The 23,456-nt window shown below is 35.8% G+C and overlaps 1 protein-coding gene across 1 annotated transcript in view; it reads left to right on the forward strand.

Moving 5' to 3' along the window:
- Positions 1-23,456, forward strand: part of LOC123621701 (disks large-associated protein 1-like) — a 168,634-nt gene that overhangs the window by 123,770 nt on the left and 21,408 nt on the right. Inside the window, exons 3-4 of the mRNA XM_045527613.1 lie at positions 11,104-11,281; positions 21,709-21,949. Of these exons, the coding sequence (XP_045383569.1) occupies positions 11,104-11,281; positions 21,709-21,949 (419 nt within the window). The remainder of the gene's footprint in view (positions 1-11,103; positions 11,282-21,708; positions 21,950-23,456) is intronic.

The following is a 23,456-nucleotide window of genomic DNA, read 5'->3' on the forward strand; positions in this document are numbered from 1 at the left end:
ACAGCTCTTGACAATTGCAATGTCTCCCAGAAATAATGCTGACCCCCCCCCTCCGGTCAATCATCTGTGGAGGAACAACAACAAAGAATAGGGATCTATAGGACTTGTTCCTACAGTTTTCATCTTAAACTTCAGAAGTTGCCCCTGTGTGTAAGCCATGCTCTTCTGATGAGGCTAATTGGTTGGTGAAATGGATCCCTTTATGAAGTTACCCTCCTAAAAAGCTGAAGGAAAATTAATGTTTAAGGAACAGTGTGGTGTTGCAAAAGGAGTGGAGTTTGAAGAAGGATGCTATGTGGCTGACAACACAAATATCTGGAACAGAGGAAGAAAAGTAATACGTCTGCAATCTTGCTATATTCTGTAAATATTTTTTGGCCAATAATGATCAATATCATCAAAAAATTACTGTATGCTAAAGCCACCATTATTATAGCTCTCTCATTTTACAGATTAGAAAACCGAATTGTAAGGACTTAAAGTGATTTTTTTCCAAGTCATTTAAATAGTTAATGACAAAGGCAAGAATTATCATTCAGGGTTCAGATATCATTGGTCAGTGTTGAATACATACACTGTTGTGTAAAATTTCTTTTATTTATTTTTCTTGCCTAATTGCACTGGCTAGAAACTCCAGTAACAATGTTGAAATGAAGTAACAAGAGCAGTCATTCTTGCTTTGCAATCTTATAGGGAATGCCTTCAGTCTTCCACCATTAAGTATGATATTGCAGGTTTTTAGTAGATTCCCTTCATTAGATTAATGAAGTTCCCTGCTGTTTCAAACTTATTCAATCTTTAGCATGAATGGCTGTTGGATTTTGTCAAATGCATCTGTTGAGATGATCATGTGTTTGTCTTTTATTACTATAATGTCATATATTACATTAATTGACTTTTACATGTTAAACCCACCTTGCATTCTTGAAATATATCTAACTTTGTGTCATTACATCATGTGTAATCCTTTTTATATGTTGTTGGGTTTGGTTTTCTATTGCTTTGGAGAGAGGTTTGTGTTTATATTAATGAGAGCTATTAGTCTGTAGTTTTGTTTCCTTGCAGTGTCTTTGTCTGGCTTTGGTATCAGAGTGATACCAGCTATATGAATTGAGTGTGGAAATATTTCTTCCTTCTCTATTTTCTGGAAGAGTTTGTGAAATATTAGTATTATTTCTTCTTTAAATGTTTGAGATAATCCACCAGTGAAACCATGTGGGCCCGAGGTTTTCTTTGTGGAAAGATTTTGGATTACAAATTCAATTTCTTTTACCTGTTGTAGATCTATTGAGATTTTCTATTTCTTCTTGAGTCAGTTTTGCTCATTTTGTTTTTCTAGATATGTGTCTATTTCATCTAAGCTCTCTTATAATCCTTTCAATTTCTGACAAGTCAGCCACAATGTTTACTCTTTTATTTCTAATTGCGGTCACCCATTTCTTCTCTTTTTTCTTTTTTGATCTAGCTGGTGTTGATTTTTTCGAAGAACCAAGTTTTGTTTTGTTCAAAAACAGCTAATTTGTTGTTCTTTTTTTTTATTTCATTCATTTCCACTCTAATAGCTATTGTAGTCTTCCCTTTGCTCACATTAGGTTTAAATTGTTCTTCTTTTTTTTAAGATTGTTAAAGTGAAAGCTTAGATTATTCATTTGATATCATTTCTTTTTTTTCTAATATAGATATTTAAGGCTATTAATTTCCCTATAACTATTGCCTTAACTGTATCCCATAAATTTTTGTTGGGTTTTTATCTTTATTCACTGCAAAATACTTTCTACTTTCCCTTGTAACTTCTTCTTTGACTCATGGTTCTTAAAAATGTTTGGTTTAATTTCTAAATAGTTGTGAAGCTCCAGAATTTCCTTTTGTTTTGTATTGATTTCCAATTTAGTTCTACTGTAATTAGAAAACATACTTTGTATAATTCAATCCTTTTAAATTTATTCTGGCTTTATGGCCTAATATGTGGTCTATCCTAAAGCTGTTTTATGTGCACCTGAAAAGGATGTGTATTCTGATTTTGTTTAGTGAAGTGTTCTATAGATGTCTGTTCAGTCTAGTTGGTTGATAGTGCTGTTTAGGTCTTTTATATCCTTGCTGATTTTCTGTCTAATTGTGTTATCCATTACTGAGAGTCAAGTGTTGAAGTATCTAACTACTGTTGTTGATTTATTCATTTGTATCTTTAATTCTGCCAATTTTTGCTTCATATATTTTGAGACTTTATTATTAGGTGCATATATGTTTAGAATTATAACATTTCTCCTTATGGATTTATACTTTTGTTGTTATAAAATGTCCCTTGTGTCTCTAGTAACATTTTTTTGGTCCTAAAGTATATTTGGTCTGATATTAGTATAGCCACTCCATTTCTCTTTTAGTTTTTGTTTATATGCGATAACTTTTGAAATACTTTTACTTTCAACCTATTCGTGCTTTTGAATTGAAAGTGTGTCTCTTATTGTTGCATCCTATTTTTTATCCAGTCTTACAACCTTTGTATTTTGATTGGAGTGTTTAATCCATTTACATTCAATATAATTATTTATATGGCAGCATTTAGATTTTCCGTTTTATTCTATGTTTTCTATATGTCTTATGTCTCTTTTGCTCCTCTGTTCTTCTATTATTGCTTTGTTTTGTGTTGTATATTTTTTTCTAGTGTACCATTTAAATTCCTTTGTTGGTTTTCTTTACTATATACTTTAAAATCATTTTCAAAGTGTGCTCTTAAGATTACAGTATGGTTCTTTACCTACCGTTTGATCCAGCAATCCCACTACTGGGTATTTACCCAAAGGAAAAAAAAGACATTCTATAAAAAACACATCTGCATTCGAATATTTATAGCAGCACAATTCACAATTGCAAAGATGTGGAAACAACCTAAGTGCCCATCTATACATGAGTGGATTAATGAAATGTGGTGTATGTATACCATAGAGTTCTATGCAGCCATAAAAATTGGTGAACTAGCACTTCTTGTATTATCCTGGATGGAAATGGAGACCATTCTTCTAAGTGAAGTATCACGAGAATGGAAAAAAAGAAGCACCACATGTACTCACCATTAAATTGGAACTAATTGATCTACACTTATGTGCTCGAATGGCAATAACATTCATCAGAAATCAAGCAGGTGGTGGGGAGAAGGAGGGGATGGGTAAATTCACACCTAACATATACAATGCACACTATCTGGGGGATGGGCACATTTATAACTTCGATTCAAATGGTACAAAAGCAATTTACATAACTAAAACATTTGTACTCCCATAATATTCTGAAATAAAAAATAAAAATAAAAATAAAAATAAGTAAATGTCAAGTGTTATTATAAAGGAGAAATAATTCAAGAGACACATGCCAAAGTAAACAACTTTAATGAAAGTAACTTTTGTATAAGGACTACAAACACATGAGGTTGCTGAGAAGAAAGCTGTACTCAGTTTTACCAAAGCAGATTGACTAATAAAACACCCTGTGCTGGATTCCCTAAAACTGGTGACTGAGAACAGTCACCTACTCAGAACCATCTTCCACATCGAAGCCTCTCAGTTTAAGTCATGGATGTTTATGAGAACGATTTGGTAAAAGGATCATCACCAAGGCCACATACTTTCATTGTGAAATAGATAAAAGTTAGATTAACCTCCTGAAGCCATGAAATGTTTCCTCTGGGTCCTATGGAATAACCTTACGTTTTAATACTTTTATAAGTCAGAGTCAAGACAAAGTGAAAAAGGACAAAAATGAGGGTGCAGATGGGTCCGTCAGATGGCCCATCACCTCCAGAGATTCTCCCACTAGACTCAGTGATCTGCAATCTTGAAGCATTTCTTTTGGCAGGAGAGGGGAATCCCAACCACCTGAAGTTATATTTTTAGTAATATGTTACAAAGTTAATCATTTTCTCTTTTGAGACATTGGTTTAAAACTTTGTGGTTTGAGTATTGCTGCATTTTCTCTTCTTTGCGATGGCAGCCTTGCTGATACACTGAGCCAAGCTGGTTTGTGTGGCCTCACAGTCACCTAAGGGCTTCCCACCTTTGGGTGCCCTTTGGGACATGATAACGAATGGGAGTCACATGACAACAAGCCAAAATCTCACTTCAGTTCTGATAAGTTAGGGAAAGTGAACTTAGCATGAGTAATTTAGGGAGAACAGTAGAAAAAGATGAATATCATTTCATTGAACTGACATTGAAAAAAAATTTAACATGAGTGAGCTAACGTTTCGAATATGCACACTCCCTTTCTTTTGAGCATATCAACTTTCTTTTGAGATGAAGAGAAAGTAATCAATGCACTATTTTGGTGTTTCTTTAATGACTGTTTCTTTAATGAGAGTTTTCTGCATCAGGAACACACGTACATACTGTACTCTCTATAATGATAGCTGTGGGCTCTGCTCCCTAAGTGGACAAGATAAAAATGTTCATTTCCTTATATTTAGTATGTTATTTATGTATGCATTGTTTTATCAGGAATGACTCACCAAAGAATTATTCAATTCTTTCTGAATGATTTTTCACTTTGAAATTTTGGAATTATGCCTTATTTCATAACAAGTGAAAGATTGTTGCAATGATGCCTCATTTCCCCATCTCAGCCAGCAGACACTCATTTCTCAAAATATCGGACTTTCACTTCTACTTTTGAATATACTCTATTTACAAAATAGCCACTGCCATTGCTGCCCTGATAACCACTGGAATAGCATCATCATTTATGTTGGCGGTATCATTGCTCTGGGTCAGGTTCCAAAATAGCCAAAGAAACACATTTGTCATCAACTCTCAGGTTCTAAGGGGAAGTGAACTTTAGGTTATAATGCTTCAAGTTAGAGCTCTCTTAAAAAAAAAATTAAAAAGAAAATGAATTTTTCAGTTTGTTTGTTGGCTGGCATTTTTGGCGTGGGCATTATAAAGTAACAGTGTAAATCACCATAATAGCACATAACACATGGAAAATATTTTCTTGACCTGGCAGAAGTATTTACATGTTTGACAACTACTGGAAAGATCTATAGGGCACATTTCTAGAAGTTTCTCTTTCATAATAGTAAAGTACATAAGAGATTTACTTTTGATACTATATTCTAGATTTGTTTTAATTTCGTTCCTCCCTCAGTGGAATTGCAGAAAGTGGTTGCTAATCACATTCTCAGGGTTTGGTGCTACTGAGACTATCTTTTTTGGCTACTATATTTAAGTAATTCTATGCAAGCTTTAAGAATCAATGCAATCTTATACATTGCCACTAAGAGGACATTTGAAATATAGGGAATATCTTTACTATGTGAAGCTGTGAACATGAATGTGTATGGATGTGATATGTAAATGTATTTTTTATCAACATTTCTCTAATTATTAATGATAGTGAGCACCTTGTCATGTGGTTGGTGAAATGTAAAATTCATTTTCTTGTGAATTCATGTATTTGTTTTTCTGTGATTACCTCCTTATGGCTTTTGCCCATTTTTTATTATGTTGGTTGTATTATTTTTTATTCATTTTAAAGTCCACTTTAGATATTATGTTATGGATGTGGACCCTTTTGGTATGCAGTGTTGCAAATATATTCTCCTCCTCAATGATTGTTTTTCTTAACATTGTTGACAGTGTCTTTGGCTAAACAAAAAGGTTTAAATTTTATATACTTCTGTGTGTTAATCTTTATCTTTATGGCTTCTGGATTTAACCTCATGCTTCCAAAATATTTCTCCACCATATTCCTTTGCATTTCTTTAGAATTTCTTTATTGCCTTCCATAAGGTTATGTATTAATAGTTGTTCTGTTTTTAATAAAATTCCAATACATTTCTTTTTTTAATTTTTAGGTATATAAATTGAAATTATAAAATATAATTTTCTATATCACATTAGAGAACTTCAAAATTTTTAAATACTATTATTTTTAACCTACATACATGGTAGGAGTCCATTTTTCCCCAAATGATGCACAAATAGTCAAACTCCATTTCTTCCCCACATACTTGAACTGCTATCTTTGTAATATACTAAGTTAAAATGTATACTCAGTTCCCTTTCTGGAGCCCCTACTTTATTCCACTGATTTGTCGATTCCTAACATCACCCTTTTTCATCATTTAGCTATAAATTGTAGCTGTGATCTTTCCTCCCCTTGTTTTTTACATACATTTATTTCCTGGCTGTTCTTAGATCCCACCTTCTCACTCATCATCCACACTTGATTTTCACGTGGTTTCTCAGATCTATCTGTTCCTTTCAAGTACTACTGATACTTGACTCAGGCCTTATTGCAACCAGATTGACTGGTTTTCCTTCTCTAGTTTTGCCCACTTTAGTTCATCCTCTAAACTCCTTTTACATGTGTCCCCATGGACGTGGAGAGTGGCCTGATAGACGACGGAGACTTGGAAGGGAGAACGGGCGTGGTGAGGGCTGGGTGATGAGAAGTCACTTAGTGGTGCAATGTCCACTACTCATGGGGGTGGATACACCAAAGTCCTGGCTTGATAACTACAAAATCTATGCAGGTAAAAAAACTGCACTTGTACCCCATAAATTTATACCAAGAAAAGGCAAAAGATAAAAATAAAAAATAAACTTTCTTTATAAAGAAATCTTTGAGGCCTTCTGTGATTTTTATAATAGCTTAGTTGAAATTGAAATATAATACACACACCATACAGTTCACCCATTTCAAATGTACAATTCAGTGGTTTTTATCATGTTCACAGTTGTGCCACTGCCACCACAACTAATTTTAGAACATTTATCACCCCAAAAAGAATCTCTATACCAGAGGTGGGGAACCTGCAACCTTAAGGCCACATGTGGTCTTCTAGGTCCTTAAGTGCGGCCTTTTGACTGAATCCAAATTTTACAGAACAAATCCTTTTATTTTTGTTAATACATTTTTGCTCATCTTTTATATTTTTATTTTATTTTTAAAATGAACATATTTAAAATACAAAACAATAAAATACGTGTCAATGAAATAAGCCTCCCAGATTTACCAGCACAATTAGAACATTAGTAAGCCATAAGGGTTAAAATGATGGCTGCTATGCTCATGATTTAGTTCTAACTTTCCCCACCTGACGGGCACCACTACCACACAAGGCTGGTTGGTGAGAGTTTATGGGAGCCAAGTACACCAGTCTTCTCTCAGCTTTTGACAACAGTGCACTGTGTTTCTGTTTGAAGTGGAATTTGTGAATAGTTGCACATCGCAACAGTATTTTTTAATTCTATCTGCTTAATAGCCCATCGTGTCAAAGAAGATCAAAAGCAAGCTGAAAGAAGAAAACAGATTTTTTTTTTAATGAGGATTGGGAATTGCCATATTATCTTGTTTCTGCTACAGATAAGATGATTCACTTGCTTTGTGATACTGCAATATCAACATTAAAGAAATTCAATGCTCATCAGCATTATAACACTCATAAGGACCACAAATATTTTAAATTAGAGGGAGAGGCACAGAAGGTTGTATTACAGATATTAAAAGATGAAAAGCAAAAGCAAAGACAGTTGTTTCAAGCAGAAATATGACCTGGAAATAATGCCACTGAAGAAACTTATAAAGTAGCTTATATACTTGGGGAAAAAAGGAAACCATTCAGTGATGTACAAATTGTGAAGGAATGCATTGTTGAAGCTGTAGGATGCTTTTAGACCCCAATAAGTTTTCAAAGTACAAGCAACTGTCTTGTTCAAGGAGAACCATAACTGATTGGCAGAATGAATTAGCGTTCAACTTAACAGAACAATTTTATACAATATTTCAAAAAGCAAATATATATTATTCATACTCTTTGGATGACTCAACTGATACTACTGACTCAGCACAGGTTTTATACTTCATTCAGGTCATAACAAAATATTTTCTTTGCTACAAAGAGTTAATCGCTTTGGGCACTCTTGTGAACAGACTATGGGGAATAGATATCTTCAACAACTTTCAAGATGAATGTCTTGAAGTTGGATGGAATTTGGTAAATTTAATGAGTACATGTACAGTTGATGCACCTTCCATGACAGGAAAACATGAAGGGTTTATTGCACAAATAAAAAAAAGTATTAACAGATACAGATTCTCTCATTTTTTTTCATTCTACGTATTATTAGCAAAATCTCCATGCTAAAGCTACTATTTTAAGTGACACTTTGCAACAAGTTATAAGTATTGTTAACTATATTCATGCAAATGCAACACGGCATCATCAGTTTCATAACACGCTAAAGTTGAACGATGAGGTATTCAGTGTGGATTTGCTGTATCATTCTAACGTGTGTTAGCTATTGCAGGGACAGGTGTTAGCCAAAATTGTATCTCTGCAAGAACAGATAGTGAAATTTTATGAAGAACAGAATCAGCAATGTGAATTATTAAAAGAAGATTTCTATAGGAATGCAACTTTCCTGTGTGATATCATGTCAAATCAAAACAACTTGAATATTTCTTTGCAAGGTAAAACTAAGTCTATGTACAATATGTGGCAAAAAAAAAAAAATCAAGCATTTTGAAAAGAGCTATCTTTTTTCAAAACACTTCTTTTTCAAAAGGAAAGATGAACATTTTCCCCCGTTAACGAAGGTCATTGATGAGCAGGAAGATATATGTGAATCCTTTGAAGAATAAACAGGTATTATGGACATTTTAATTGGAGCATACAAAGGTTCACTGACTTTGAGAATCATGACATCACACTCAAGGTAGCATTTCAGCCTCACCTGTTGATATCACCAAGGCACCTAAAGAACTATGGATGGAATTGATTGAGCTCTCATTAGATGACATTTTAAAGTCGTTATTTTATGCTAAAAAAGATCCAATTGAAGTATGAAAAAATGCAGAATACCCACGCCTTTGCATTATGTCCAAAAAATGCTTTCTTGCTTTTCAACCAGTAATTGCTGTGAATCTACATTCTCCTACCTAACCCAAATCAAGATGCCCTTAAGGTCACAAATGACTGAAACCCATCTAGAGGATCCACTGAAACTATGGACCTCTATGCTACAACCAAATATTCAAATTCTTTCCAGCAAAAAGCAGACAAAACAAAGCCATTAAAAGGTTAGTTAACTTTAGAATTAACAAATAGTTTTTATTTTTTGAAATTATTAAGTACATAGTAGTTAGATTTTTACAAAATAATGTACATTTTTAAGTATATCTAATTGAAGTTTCTTGAATGTGGCCTTATTTGATTACAGCTAAATTAATGTGGCCTTCCACCATGAAAAGTTTCCCCATTCCTGCTCTATAGCCTTTAGATACCACCCCCAGTGCCACCATCTTCCTGTCTCTTCCCCAGAAAACTCTAGGCAACCACTAATGTATTCTCTGTCTTTACAGATTTGCCTATTATGGAAACTTCATATAAATGGAATCATGTAATATGTGGCTTCTTTCACTTAGCCTAATGTTTTCAAAGTTCATCCATTTTGTAGTATGTATCAGTACTTCATTCCTTTTTAATGACCCAGAAATATTTCACTGTGTAGCTCCACCACAGTTTGTCTGTCTATTCATCAGCTGGTGGACATCTGGGTGGTTTCCACCTCTTATCTCTTATGAATAATACTGCTATGAACATCATATGAAATTTAAAATGAATTTTTACACTTGAATAAAAAATTCTATGGAGGTTTATTATTGCAATTGCATTAAATTTATAGATTAACTAAGGGAAATTTAAATTTTTTACAAAATTGAGTATTTTCACTCAGGAAATTTATTGGGGATTTTTGCATTTATTTAGGACTTGTTTACTGCCTTCCATAAAGTTTTGTCATTTTTTTCATAAAATTGTGGTGCATTTCTTTTTGATTATTTCTATTTATTTTATGTTTTGCCATTTTAAATGGGATTTTATGATTAAAATTTAATTTGGTGGTGGGAGTGTTAATTTTCTTTATCTTACATGTAATTCATTATATAATCTGTAAATACTCAAAATTTATCTCTTCCATTGCAATATTTATATTCCCAATTTTTTCTTATTTTTTAATTTCACTGGCTAAGATATCTAGAATAATGATATGTAATAGCAGCTATGTTGGACATACATCTTTTTCCCTACCAACTTTAATTATTTTTCATTGCAAGCAATGTTATAGACAAGATGAAAGAAATTTAATAAAATTTAATTTTTTAATTTTAATAAAATTTAAAAATCTCCCTGATCCCATGTGAAAACAAACTTTAAAAATTACAGACTTTAAGAATTACTAAAATTAAGTTGTTCATAAATGTACACAAAGAGTGAGGAGGAACATAGACCAAACTGCTATGAGTAGTTCCTTTAGGGATGTGGAATTCCAGAGGCAGGAATGATGGGAGAGAAGGAAGCCTACTTTCTGCAATGTGCCCTTCGGTATAGCTTGGGTTTTTGCAATGAGCATTTCCTACTTTTACAATGTTATAGTGCATCTTGGAATAAATCCAAAGAGTACCAAGTGTGTAAAGACTTATGTTTACATATCAAGATTCAGAGATGTGTGCATTTTTAATGGCTAAGATTTATGTTTTGTTCACTAAGTTCAATCTCAACTGTGGGAGAGAGTTAAAGATTAGATAGATATGTGAGAAAGAAAGGAGGGAAAGAAAAGAGGGGGAGAGAAGGACTGCAGAAGAGAAAGAGGAGAAGTTGGTGGATAGATAGAAATATTGATATTGATGCAGATATAGATATAGACCCACTTATTTTACTAGAGAGTCCATAAACAAAAAGATGGCCCTAGGATAGAAATAGGTGCAAAGGAAAACCTTACAAATTACACAAGTCAGAATTCTAGGATAGGACAGTTGCTGCTATTATCTCCCTCCCTAGGAAGCCTAGGAAAATGTAAATGGAGAAATTATTTCATGGTTGAAGAGAATCTTAATTGCTCTCAAATGTCCTCAGACCTTGATGATTTCCTGCCAAAAGTTTTCTTCTTCTGAGACACCATGAGCAAGTTTAGCAATCATAGAAAGTCATCTATATTATTAATATTTGCCCCAGTATTTAGGCACCACCTAAATGATAGTTGGTGACATGTCTTATTCTTGCCTACATTTTGGAATATGAGTAAATGCACCCCTTCCCTTCTTCTCTTCCAGGATCTCCAATGAGCATTCACCCAAACTCCAGATCCGGAGTCACAGTTACCTGAGGGCAGTGAGTGAAGTCTCCATCAACCGAAGCCTGGATGGCCTTGACCCTGCAGGCTTGCTCACATCACCAAAGTTCCGCTCCAGGAATGAGAGCTACATGCGAGCCATGAGCACCATCAGCCAGGTGGGTGCCGTTGGATCAGCAGTGGCCATGAGCCAGTAACTGCAGGAGGGTTGGTAAAAACTGAGAGAATGTGGTGTGGGAAAGCAGTCACTCAGTAGACCACTGAGGGATCAGACAGAGGTCCAGGGAAATGCTACAAAGAGTATGCCATGTGTTGAGCTGCAGCAAGCACCTGGCATCGATGGTCTACTAGAGGGTAGGGGCCCTCTACAGCAAATTTTCAGTAAGAAGCTGACAGATGAGGCTGTGGATGTTAAAGATGCTTGAAGGACAGAAGCACAGGACAGACATCATTGGAAAAACCAAGGCAGCATCTAATCCTAAAAGTACTAGAGTATTAACCAGATCATCAAAACAGGGACCTGGGCACAGGACACAAGATTTCATCTATTTACCTCAACCAGGTCCTAGGTGAATATTGCACCTTGTTAATGAGATAGACTCCTACTTCTAAAAACTGGTACACAAGACTGGAGATGAAGACTTAATAATGATGACTGAATACTATTGCCAAAATATTGAGCTAAAACTCTCCAATCTCTCCCATCAAAAGTCTGAGAGAGTATTTGAGAAGGCTGAGCTGCTAAGCTCAGGGGCATAGAGAATCCCAGACTCTTGGAGAAACTGACCCTGCAGTTTTCAGGGGCCCCCAGAAGGAGGAGAGAAGGTGTCTCAGGGGCTTTCTCTGGAAGGACATAAAAAAGAGGTATTTTTTGAAATGTTAAAGCCTCCTAATTAAAATTTATACTACAATTTTAAAAAATAAGAACCAGACCATCAATTCAGTTAATATTTAGTGAGCAAAACACTAGGTCAGATTTTGCAAGTTATACAATGATGAATAATACATGATACCAGCTCCCCAGAGGTTGACAGTCTAATGGAGAACATGTGAAAAAAATATAAAAATTCTATCACAAACATTACTTACTTTAACATCACAAAAATACTCTGAGGTAGGTGGGACAAGAATTGACAATAACAGCTATGTTTTGTTGGGAACTTACTGGGTTAGGCACTGTGCCAAATGCTTTATATTTTTAATATTAATCCTTAGAAACATCCTGTAAGATATATAAGTAACCAGATGCTAAATGATACTTTTCCTGTAGTCACAAAATTTTCCACAAGATCCCAAAGCTAAGAACAAAAAGATGTTAAGTACCCCGGATTCTAAGGAGAGAGCTTCTATAATAGGAATTGGGTCCAGGAATATGCATTTTAACAAATATCCCTAATGATTCTAATAAAGTATTATTTGTTCTGAATTTTGAAAAATGCTAGCTGAAAGCATATTCAAGGAATAGTGAATGCTCTAGTTTGGATGGACCTTAGAATACTTGTAGAGGCAGCACCGGGAGATCCAGTTTGAGGATTGTCCTGGAGAAATTTTTTATGAATGGCCTTGCCTACTAGGCCCAGAGAATGGATTTTATTCATTAGGAATGGGATTAAGTAAAGATTAATTAAAACTTCAGCTTTTAAGCAGGCAAGGGATATGATCAAAACTTTGATGTAGGCTAATTAATCTGGCAACAAAATGTACGAAAGATTGGAGTAGATGAGAAGCCAGAGGCAGAGAGGCCAGTTTGGAAGACATTGTGATCATCAAGGTGAAAATTAATGCTATTGGTGATGGTGGTGGTGATGATGGTGATGACAGTGCTGGTGACAGTTATGACAGTGATGGTGGTGACAGTGGTGGTGATGGTGATGGTGGTGGTGGTGGTGGTGATGGTAGTGATGGTGATGGTAGTGATGGTGGTGGTGGTGGTGGTGATGGTGGTGGTGGTGGTGATGGTGGTGGTGGTGATGGCGGTGGTGGTGATGGTGGTAGTGATGATGACAGTGATGGCTGTGATGGTGATGGTGGTGGTGGTGGTGGTAGTGATGGTAGTGATGGTGGTGGTGGTGGTAGTGATGGTGGTGATGGTGATGGTGGTGTTGATGGTAACAGTGGTGGCAGTGATAGTGATAATAGTGATGGTATAATGTGATGCTGGTATAATGAAACAAATAATGTATTGAGAAAAAAATGATGAAATGGTAGGCTGGTCACAGACACATCTGTCAGTGTGAGACCCTGAAATGTAACCACTGCTCTCACTTTATCTCTGCCATCAAAATAGAGCTAGTTCCCTGCTCTAAATGGAGTCTTAAAGAGCAAAGTCAGGGACCGCAACCAGGCTCTGAGGGCAGAGTGGGAAGGGAGCCAGGGAAAGTTGGCATATGAGATTCCAATATTGACCCATTATACTTTTCCTTACTTTAAAAAAATCTCCAAGAGTATGCATACCTCTTTGTGCTAGTTATTGCTTATCCAATGATACACATTATCCCAACTCCCAGGGAAATAGTTGGAGCTTCATTTGGGTGCACTTTGGACTCATTTTGTTCTCCTTTTTTTCATAATAAATAACATAATATTTAAAACTTCTTGAAGCATAGCTTTATTCTTCATGGCTTAAAGGTCACATAGTCCTCAAAAATTGTAAAATAGTCTATAAAGCCAGCTGGCATACATGCAGAATACATCAGGGGATTTAAAATTTTAGTTGGAATTTATACACATTTATGGTTTTCATAATGTTAACATGTTCAAAACAAGAGAACATTTAATTTTCCTCAGCAGGACATTGTGCCTACACAGCTGACCACTTTTAGTCCCTGTGCCGTGGGTTTGACCTTCCTTGGGACGACATCACTTCCCAGTGATGGCTTAGTAAGATATGAACAAACCATTGTGCAGACACAGGGGAGAACTAATGCCACGTAAGGCCAAGTGCTGCAATTCCACAGAGTAGTCATCTGGCCTTAAGGAAAGTATGGGAAGAATGGCCAACCTAAACGGATTCCTAATGATACATTATTTTTCTAGTTCTATATTCAATTTTCAAGTAACGCAGTATCTTTAAGGATAATTTCAAACTTCGTATTATAGTTGCAACATTGTCATTATTCAAAGGGTAATAGTTTGCTCTTCAAAGCAATACTACCATATATATCCTAGACTTTTCAAAGGCAGTTGGCTTTTATGATGTGAGCTATTCTCTTAAATAGATCATTAGTAGAAGCTATAATAGTATAGAATTTAAGTGCATTATATCCTATCCCCCTTTAAAACCTGACATATTATTTATCAAAAGCTCCTAGAAAGATCAAAGTAAAATTTTATATGCCAAGGAATTGGTTTAGAGTAACTAAATTGTTTGTTTCTGTCATTCATTACTCATAGACGTAAAAGACCCCTGAAAACAGATTGTGTTTGGATGATAGAGAAAAATTGAGCACCTTTGCATGTTTATTCTTTTTATATCTTTTTACTATGTATACATCTAATAAAATGGGGGCTTTTAAAGTAAGACTGGAAAAGAAACAATTACAGAAATATTTAAAATAGTTCATGCAGTCATTGTCATTTCCAAATTAATGTATGTTTTAATTTATTTCAAGTCCAAATGCTAAGTTTTTTCATCTGGAATGGCAAACTAGAGGCCCATAGACATATTTAATCTGGCAACATATTGGATTTCTACATCATTTTTAAAGCATTAATGTAACTAGACAGGTGTTGTGCTTAGTGGTAATACCAGCAGCTTAGCTGTGACTTTGACTTAGACTGTTGTGTGTGTGTGTGTTTGTGCACGAAGACAGACAGGGGGAAAGAAAGAAATGGATACCCAAATAAATTAAGTGTCTGTGAGTACACAGCTAGTCAGTGACAAAACCTAGAAAACCCAAGTATCCTGACTCCCAACTCTTATCATTTTTTAATTTATGAAATTCAGTCTCAGAGAATTGGAATAACATACCTAGCTCATTTTTCCCACTACACTATCTGGCAAAATAATATCCACCATTTATGGAGTGCCTACCATACACCTAGCAATATAATATGCATTTTTTACATTACTTTTATCCTTAAACATCCCTATGAGGTAGGTATTATTGTATTCATTTTACAGATGAGTATATTGAAGCTCAGAGAATTCAAGCAAATTGTTCACTGTATAACATAAAGAACACTGAACTCTTCCTTCATCCCGTATAAAAAATGAATCTAAGTAAATTTAAAATCTAAGCAATAACAAAAAATATTAAACTAAATTTTAGGAGAATATGTGTATGTGTATGATGGTGACATGGTAGGAACTATTACTTAAAATAAAACAAGAATTCCAGAAAACACAAAGTAAAAGATTAAGATCTATTCTAAATAAAATTAAATATTTCTTTGTGGGAAAAGATATCACAAAGTTAAAATGCAATTGGTGGGAGGAATATTTACAGATATTAAGAAGAAGGGTTAATGTTTCAATTGCTTAATGTATTCCTACCAGTTAATTAGTAAGAAAAAGTAAACAACCCAAAAGAATCTTGGGCAAAACTTATGAATTAGCAAACAGAGAAAATGAAATACAAAAGCCAGTAAATATAGCCTATGTACTAGTAGGCTGGAAAATGCAAATTAAAACAAGACAATATCATTTTTGACCTATCGGAGTGACAAAAACTGCTAACATGCAGTTCTGGTGAACATGTTGAGAAAGAAAGTCTGTCTTACTTGCTGTTTGGAGTGTGAATTGCTACAATTGTCTTAGAAATGTGGTATATGTTTACCATGGAGTATTACTCAGCTATAAGAGATAACGGTGATATAGAATCTCTTTTGTTCTCCTGGAAATTTGGGAATAATACCAATTGGGTGTCAGGCAGATGTGGGGGGTGGAGGGAGGGGCTGGGTGTATACCTATATAATGAGTGTGATGCTCACTGTCTGGGGAATGGACACGCTTGAAGCTTTGACTCAGGAGAGTGGGGGAGACATGGGCAATGTACATAACCTAAATTTTTGTACCCCCATAATAAGCTGAAATAAAAAAAAAGAAAGTAAGTTAGTAAAATCTACAAAAGTTAAAAATACACTAAGAAAGACAGAAGCTAGGCTGGGCGCAGTGGCTCACACCTGTAATCCTAGCACTCTGGAAGGCCGAGGCAGGTGGATCCTTTGAGCTCAGGAGTTCAAGACCAGCCTGAGCAAAAGTGAGACCCCCATCTCTACTAAAAACATAGAAAGAAATTGTATGGACAATTAAAAATATATATAGAAAAAATTAGCCAGGCATGGTGGCACATGCCTGTAGTCCCAGCTACTCGGGAGGCTGAGGCAGGAGGATTGCTTGAACCCAGGAGTTTGAGGTTGCTGTGAGTGAGGCTGACGCCACGGCACTCTAGCCTGGGCAACAGAGTGAGACTCTGTCTCAAAAAAAAATAAATAAACAGAAAGACAGAAGCGAAAAAGAAGGTAAATTTTCAAAATCAAAAAAAAATGAAGACATAAAAGAATTAAAGACAAATATCAAAGATTGACAAATATCAAAGATAGACAAAGAAAACTGAGCATATAGATAATAGACGTCCTTGAAGTACAAAATCAAAGAAAAAGAACAGAACAAATAATAAAAGCAATATTTTTTTAAATCTTTCCCAAAATAAAAAGATGATTTGAAACTACATATTGGAAGAACATACCATGAACCAGAGAAATTGACCCAAAACAATCACCATCAGGACATATTTTGGTAAAATTACAGGACTTTAAAGAACTTTTTTTTTTTTTTTTTTTTTTGAGACAGAGCGTCACTTTGTTGCCCGGGCTAGAGTGAGTGCCGTGGTATCAGCCTAGCTCACAGCAACCTCAAACTCCTGGGCTTAAGCGATCCTACTGCCTCAGCCTCCCTAGTAGCTGGGACTACAGGCATGAGCCACCATGCCCGGCTAATTTTTTTTTGTATATATATTTTTTTAGTTGGCCAGATAATTTCTTTCTATTTTTAGTAGAGACGGGGTCTCACTCTTGCTCAGGCTGGTCTCGAACTCCTGACCTCGAGCGATCCACCCGCCTCGGCCTCCCAGAGCTAGGATTACAGGCGTGAGCCACCGCGCCCGGCCTTTAAAGAACTTTTTAAAAAGCCGTTTGTATTTCTAGACAAAAAGAGCAAATGACTTAAAAAATGAAAATTATATTATCACCAGACTCTTTAACAATAATTTATGCCAGAAGAAAATGGCATAACATTTTAATATACTCTAGGAAAAAGATGTGAACCGAAGATCTTTATATCCAGAAAAACTGACTTTCAAATACATATGGCATAAACTGTTATAAGCATGGATGAATGCAAGGAATCTTGCTTCCATGAGCCCCTCTTGAGGAATATACTAGACAATGAGCATTAGACACCCAACATGAACTACAAATGCTCCTCTTCTTACGATGGGGGGATACATCCTGATAAATCCATTGTAAGTTGAAAATATCATAAGTCAAAAATGGGCATTTTGTAAACATAAGGGGATGTAAAAACACAAAACAAAATATCCAAAAAACGCTGGCAGTGCAGTACACTGAAGAATATCAGTTGTTCCTGAGCACCTGCGAGACAATACTGTGCTGCATCTCACTAGCCCAGGAAAAGATCAAATTCAAAGTATGATTTCTACTGAATGTATATCAATTTTGCACCATTGTAAAGGTGCAAAATCGTAAGTTGAACCATCATAAGTCATGGACCATCTGTAGTATCAAACATTGAACATAGTTATTTCTAGAACTAAAACCAAATGGGAAGAGTTCAGTGGGGGAGGTAGCATAATAGGATTATATGCTCTGACAATGTAAATGTAGCACAACTATTTAAAAATGAGAGAAGAATGGAAAGAGCACATGAAAAATAAAATTGCTAACTGTTTTTAATAATCATATGTGGGCAGTGGTAGTATTAGTATTGTTATTCTGAGGTTGTTGCACATGTATTATGGAATAAAGGAAATGAATACTTGTAGAATATTCCAATTCCATCATCTCATGTGTCCTTGTGAACCAGGCTTCCTATATGAAATAAAGATCTAAGTATAAATATAAAAAAGGTTACATCAAAACCCCCTGCATTTGAATCGGACATATTCATACAGTATTTCTGCCCATTAAAAATACCTAAGAACAATGATTAATCCAGTAGCAATGACGATGGACCTCCCTAGTACCCAGACTGTGTTCTTATGATCCTACCTCCTGTTAAAAGAAGAAAGGGCTTTTTGGAAATACACTGATTGCAGGCCTGGGCAGGGAAGGTATAAGATGAGTTTAGAATACCTTGACATACCAAATATCAAGGAAGCTATCAAAGACTACTAATGTCATGTCAAAAGGTCTCACAAGCCAAACTAAGAGGCTCCCGTTGGCCAGAGATGGGACAAATTTGAGTTCACTAAGAATAGCAATTGAATTGGACTTAAAACCATCAAATATTTTTATTGTATCTTATTCGTTTACTTATTTGTTTATTTTAGAGACAGGGTCTCTCTCTGTCACCCAGGCTGGAGTGCAGTGGCACAATCGTAGCTCACTGTAGCATCGAACTCCAGGGCTAAAGTGATCCTCTCACCTCAGCCTACTGAGTAGCTGAGACTGCAGGCATGCACCACCAAGCCTGGCTCATCAAATACTGTTAAATCTACGAGTTAATTTTAATATTTTAAAAAATTGATCACCTATGAAAGGAAAGAGGGAAGAAATTTATCTTGAAAATTAGTAAATAAAAGGGAGGAATCAAGCATTTATCCTGCCATTCCTACATGAACTGAACCATTAAGTAACCAAATAATATAAGAGAGGATATTCTAACTAGTAATTGCAAAAGTAACGATAGGGTTAGGATATTGCCATTCTGCAACCCCCAGTGAAGTAATGGATCTATGTGTTGAGCACAAATGACTCCTCACAACGTAAAAAGAGAGACAACCTGGACAAAAAGTGCCCCCTGATGAAAAATCATGACCTCTAGTCTTGCCAAAAAATATTGAACCTGAGTCTAATTAAGTCTCTGAATCCAGCTTATAATTTTCAGGAAATACAAAATATAGAGGAACATGATAAACTCCACCAGGAGTATGAAATCAGCAAAATCTAGTCTGTGGGAAGCTTTGTGGGTCAAACAACCCAGATTCCTCAATAGATACATTGTAATTTTTAAAAAGTATATTAAAGGTGAATTTTTAAAAACGTATCAAACTTTGAAAATGGATAAGACTAAACTATAGAGCCTAGGGATGTATACTTGGGTGAAAAAAACATAAAGAAATGCAAAGAAGTGACTGCAATAAAACTCAGGGTATTCATGACACAGTCTGAGCGGGAAGGTGGAGGCTGCAGTTAGGATGGGGCGTGCAGAGGGCTTCTGGGAGTCTGGGAACGTTTTGTTCCTAGATCTGGGTAGCGGTTCCAAGGGTATTTGCCTTATTATAATTCATCAAGTTATGCATTTATTTTGCATGGTTTTCTGTATCTGTGCATAATAAAAATAAAAGGTTAAAAGAGAATGAAGAGGAATCCTACTAAGAATATAAGTTTCACCTAGAGGGTTAAGTAAAAAACAAACAAGTTGCAGAATTATATTTACTCTATGTTTCAAGTTGTATAAAAGATAGGGGAGGGGGCACCCAAGTTTAATGGTTGTGACCTTGACAGACATAGATACTTTACTTTGTCATGTTTTATATGTCTATTAAAAGGGGAAAATTGAATAAATTATATATACACATACTTATATATGGTTTTATATACACACACACATACCTATATAGTTTGCTTTACTTTTTACTTTAAAATCATTTCAAACTTCCAAAAGAGTCATACATACAATATAAAGACAGCCTTGACCCAGATTCAAATTTATTAATTGATTAGATTTGGGCTCACTTGCTGACTCTATCTCTCTCATTCCATTGGACAGTCAGTTACAGATATCACACCCCTTTACCTCTAAATGTATGTCCATGTATTTCTGAAAAAAACAAGGAGATATAGATATAAATATAAATATAGATACACATACAATTTTCTCCTATGGGCACATATGGTTATTAGCCTTGAAAATAGTCAGGGACTTGACATATCAAATTAGATAAAGGATGTGAAAATACTATTTTTTTTGAAAATACTATTTGTAAACTGTAAATAATTCTTATTAGGAAATGTATGTTTCTTTCCACTTATATGCTTAAGGTAATTAGTCACTTTTATCTGAAGTTTAATGAAATTAGCCATTCCTGGAGCACTTCAGATAACACAAAATGAGAAGACAGTCAAAACTGTAACAGTTTTTGGTAAGCGTACTAAACTTACTTGTAGCTTAATCTGTTAAATGCTCAGTTACTCACGAATATTTGATATTTGGAAAAATAAAGATAAGACATCCTAGAAGATAATATAAAAATCGAGAAATTCTTCCAAATCTCTAGCAAGTCAGCTGAAAAGTGAAAAGTTGACTGGAACATCTAGTCAGGCATGTTTTTTCTTAAGTGGGGCTCAGACCCAATGTGAGTTATACACAGAGTAATCTAAATCCATAAAAACTATTCCTCAAAAAAGAGGGCCTTATTTTCAAAGATTTTTTAAAAAAATTTATTGATGCATAATAGATGTACATGGTTTCAGGATACATGTGATAATTCATACATTCATATAGTTTGTAAAGATCAAATCAGTGTGTTTGATATATCCAGCCCCTTAAATATTTGTTTATGCCAGAACCATTCCAATCTTCTCTTCCAGCTATGTTGAAATATACAGTAGATTCTTGTAAACTGTAGTCACCCTACTGAGCTGTCTAACATGAGGTTTTATTTCTTCTATCAAGTGATATATCATTTCAAAGATGTTTAGAAGGCATTTATAACCAATTTGTGGACCATATCAGCTTTTTATAAAGAATAGTGAAACCTGTAAATAGTTTTAAAATCTTGATAGCACTTTTCAAGATTTTGACATGTCTGAGTTTAGTCTATTTTTGTGCAAAAGAAAAATAGATTACCTTGCCAGAAAATATAGGGCATGTTTCCATACTATGCACTAAACTAAGCTTAACACTGAAATTATTTGACAAAGTACTCACTTCAAAAGGCACAATAAAATTTCTTCTTGGCCTTCTGGCTAAGATCAAGTGCAAAAAGCACAATAAAAAAATACTAGTTTCTAAAATGTTTGTGCTAAAAACAATTACAATAAAATACATGAACTCTGACCATGGACCAATAAAATTGTTCTCTACGTCTGCATTTATAAATACGAAGAATTATCACCTCAGCATGCTTTGAAATGAGACTTCTCAGCCCCATATTTCCTTGCATTCTGAAAACAACGCTCTTTTTCTTAAAAAGGTAATCGGTTATTTGCAATTATAAACTGGATACCATTCAATTATAATCTACAACTTTAAGGAAATAAAATGCAATTGAGTTTAATGTAACCAGACGCTGCTTTTCCTCCAGGGATGGAAGTTCGCAGATGCTGGAAGGGAGACATGGGTCCTCCACCAGGTGGAGAAGTGACTGCGGGGTGTTACAACGCTTGTGTCTGCCCGCAGGTGAGCGAGATGGAAGTGAACGGGCAGTTCGAGTCCGTGTGCGAATCCGTGTTCAGCGAGCTGGAGTCGCAGGCGGTGGAAGCGCTGGACCTGCCCATGCCCGGCTGCTTCCGCATGCGGAGCCACAGCTACGTGCGGGCCATCGAGAAGGGCTGCTCCCAGGACGACGAGTGCGTGTCCCTGAGGTCGTCCTCCCCGCCACGCACCACCACCACCGTGAGGACCATCCAGAGCAGCACGGGTGAGTGCGCGGGCCGCAGCCACAGCCGGCCTGCCTCTGCGCTGGCTCCGCACCGCTGTCCCGAAAGACCGCGCCCTTGCTCTTATCACACAGAGTTGCCGGGAACAAAATGCCATCCGTGTCCTACAAAGCAAAGGCTTTGCTTCCCTGCCTGCCTCTATCCCCACCTCTGGCCGCATTCACCCACCCCCTTCTCTCTCCATGTACATTTCTGGTGTGAACTGGGGAAGCAGCGACTACAGCACCATGAGGGAGGGACAGCACAGCGGGGAGCTCTTCCCAAGCTCCTCACACGGCATCCTGGCAGCTAGCAAACGGATCCAAACCAACTCCTGCTCTGAGTGATTAAGCTAAGCTTTTTAGAGCTGTGACCCAAATGAACCAGACACCCTGTTTATTGTCCGTCACAGAATTGAAAAGCATTTTTTATTCCAATATAACCACAAAGTGACTATCCCAAAAGACCTGAAATATCACCGTGAGAAAATAAGAAGGAAGCAATGGATAACCCAGTAATATTGATCAAACATTTTATGAATTTTATTTTAACAGCAGATTTATTTCATTATTTTAAAGCCTTCTATCTATCCTATATAAATAGCACCTTCTTTTCCCTCTAAACTGTATTTAGGTTTCTGCAGTTAAACTGTATTTTTATCAGTAGATTTTAGGCACAGAGGCCAGAAGAGCTAAACTAGTTTCCATGATACTGGAACCTGCACAGTAATATAGCCCTGGGCTATTTTGATAATGTATTTTATATATATGCAAAACATTTGGGTTCCAAGAAGAAAATCTCTCCATCTTAACTAGGCTTAACTTTATGATTGAACTCAGCATAACTTCAATACAGGGTAGTTCTACAAGAAGGTAATCAAGCCTAGAGTCCAGACAAATAATGATGAATAAATTAGAAAGAAAAGCCTATGCCTGAATATTGTATTATTCTATTTCATCATAAAATGTCAGTAATTATCCTTCAGCCTAGAACTTTTGTAGGTTTGAGAGTTAAAGATCCTCAAACCTGAGTTAAAATCCTACTAACTTGATGTATGGGAATGAGGTAGGAATTTTTTTTTAAACCATTAGAGGTTAAGCAAGAGGAGTTCATTCTAGACCACTGCAAACTGAGACCTCAGCATCAGGGAAAGAGATGCCTGCAGACATTGCATTGGCTCTGAAGTTCAGCAGCTCTGACCCTAGCTATCTCCAGACCAGAGATAGTAGATCTACGTACATTCTTCCTCACTAGGAAATCAAACAACAGCCACAGATGAGATTAATAAATCAAATAACATTGATTTATGAAGAGCAAAAAATATTTTTAAAAAACCAACCATGAGCATATTTATGTGTGTGTTTACATTCATACAGTAAATGTAGTTTGGAAGGTCTGCCCTGTACGTACAGCATATCACTGTGTCTTTTGGTGTTTCCCATTGTCACCAGCCCTACCCGACACACAACCCTCTCTAGTGTCTGGTCCATTGCTCTCTATAATGAGCTC

Source organism: Lemur catta, chromosome 16 (genome assembly GCF_020740605.2).
Source record: "Lemur catta isolate mLemCat1 chromosome 16, mLemCat1.pri, whole genome shotgun sequence".
In the NCBI taxonomy this organism is placed as follows: Eukaryota; Metazoa; Chordata; class Mammalia; order Primates; family Lemuridae; genus Lemur; species Lemur catta.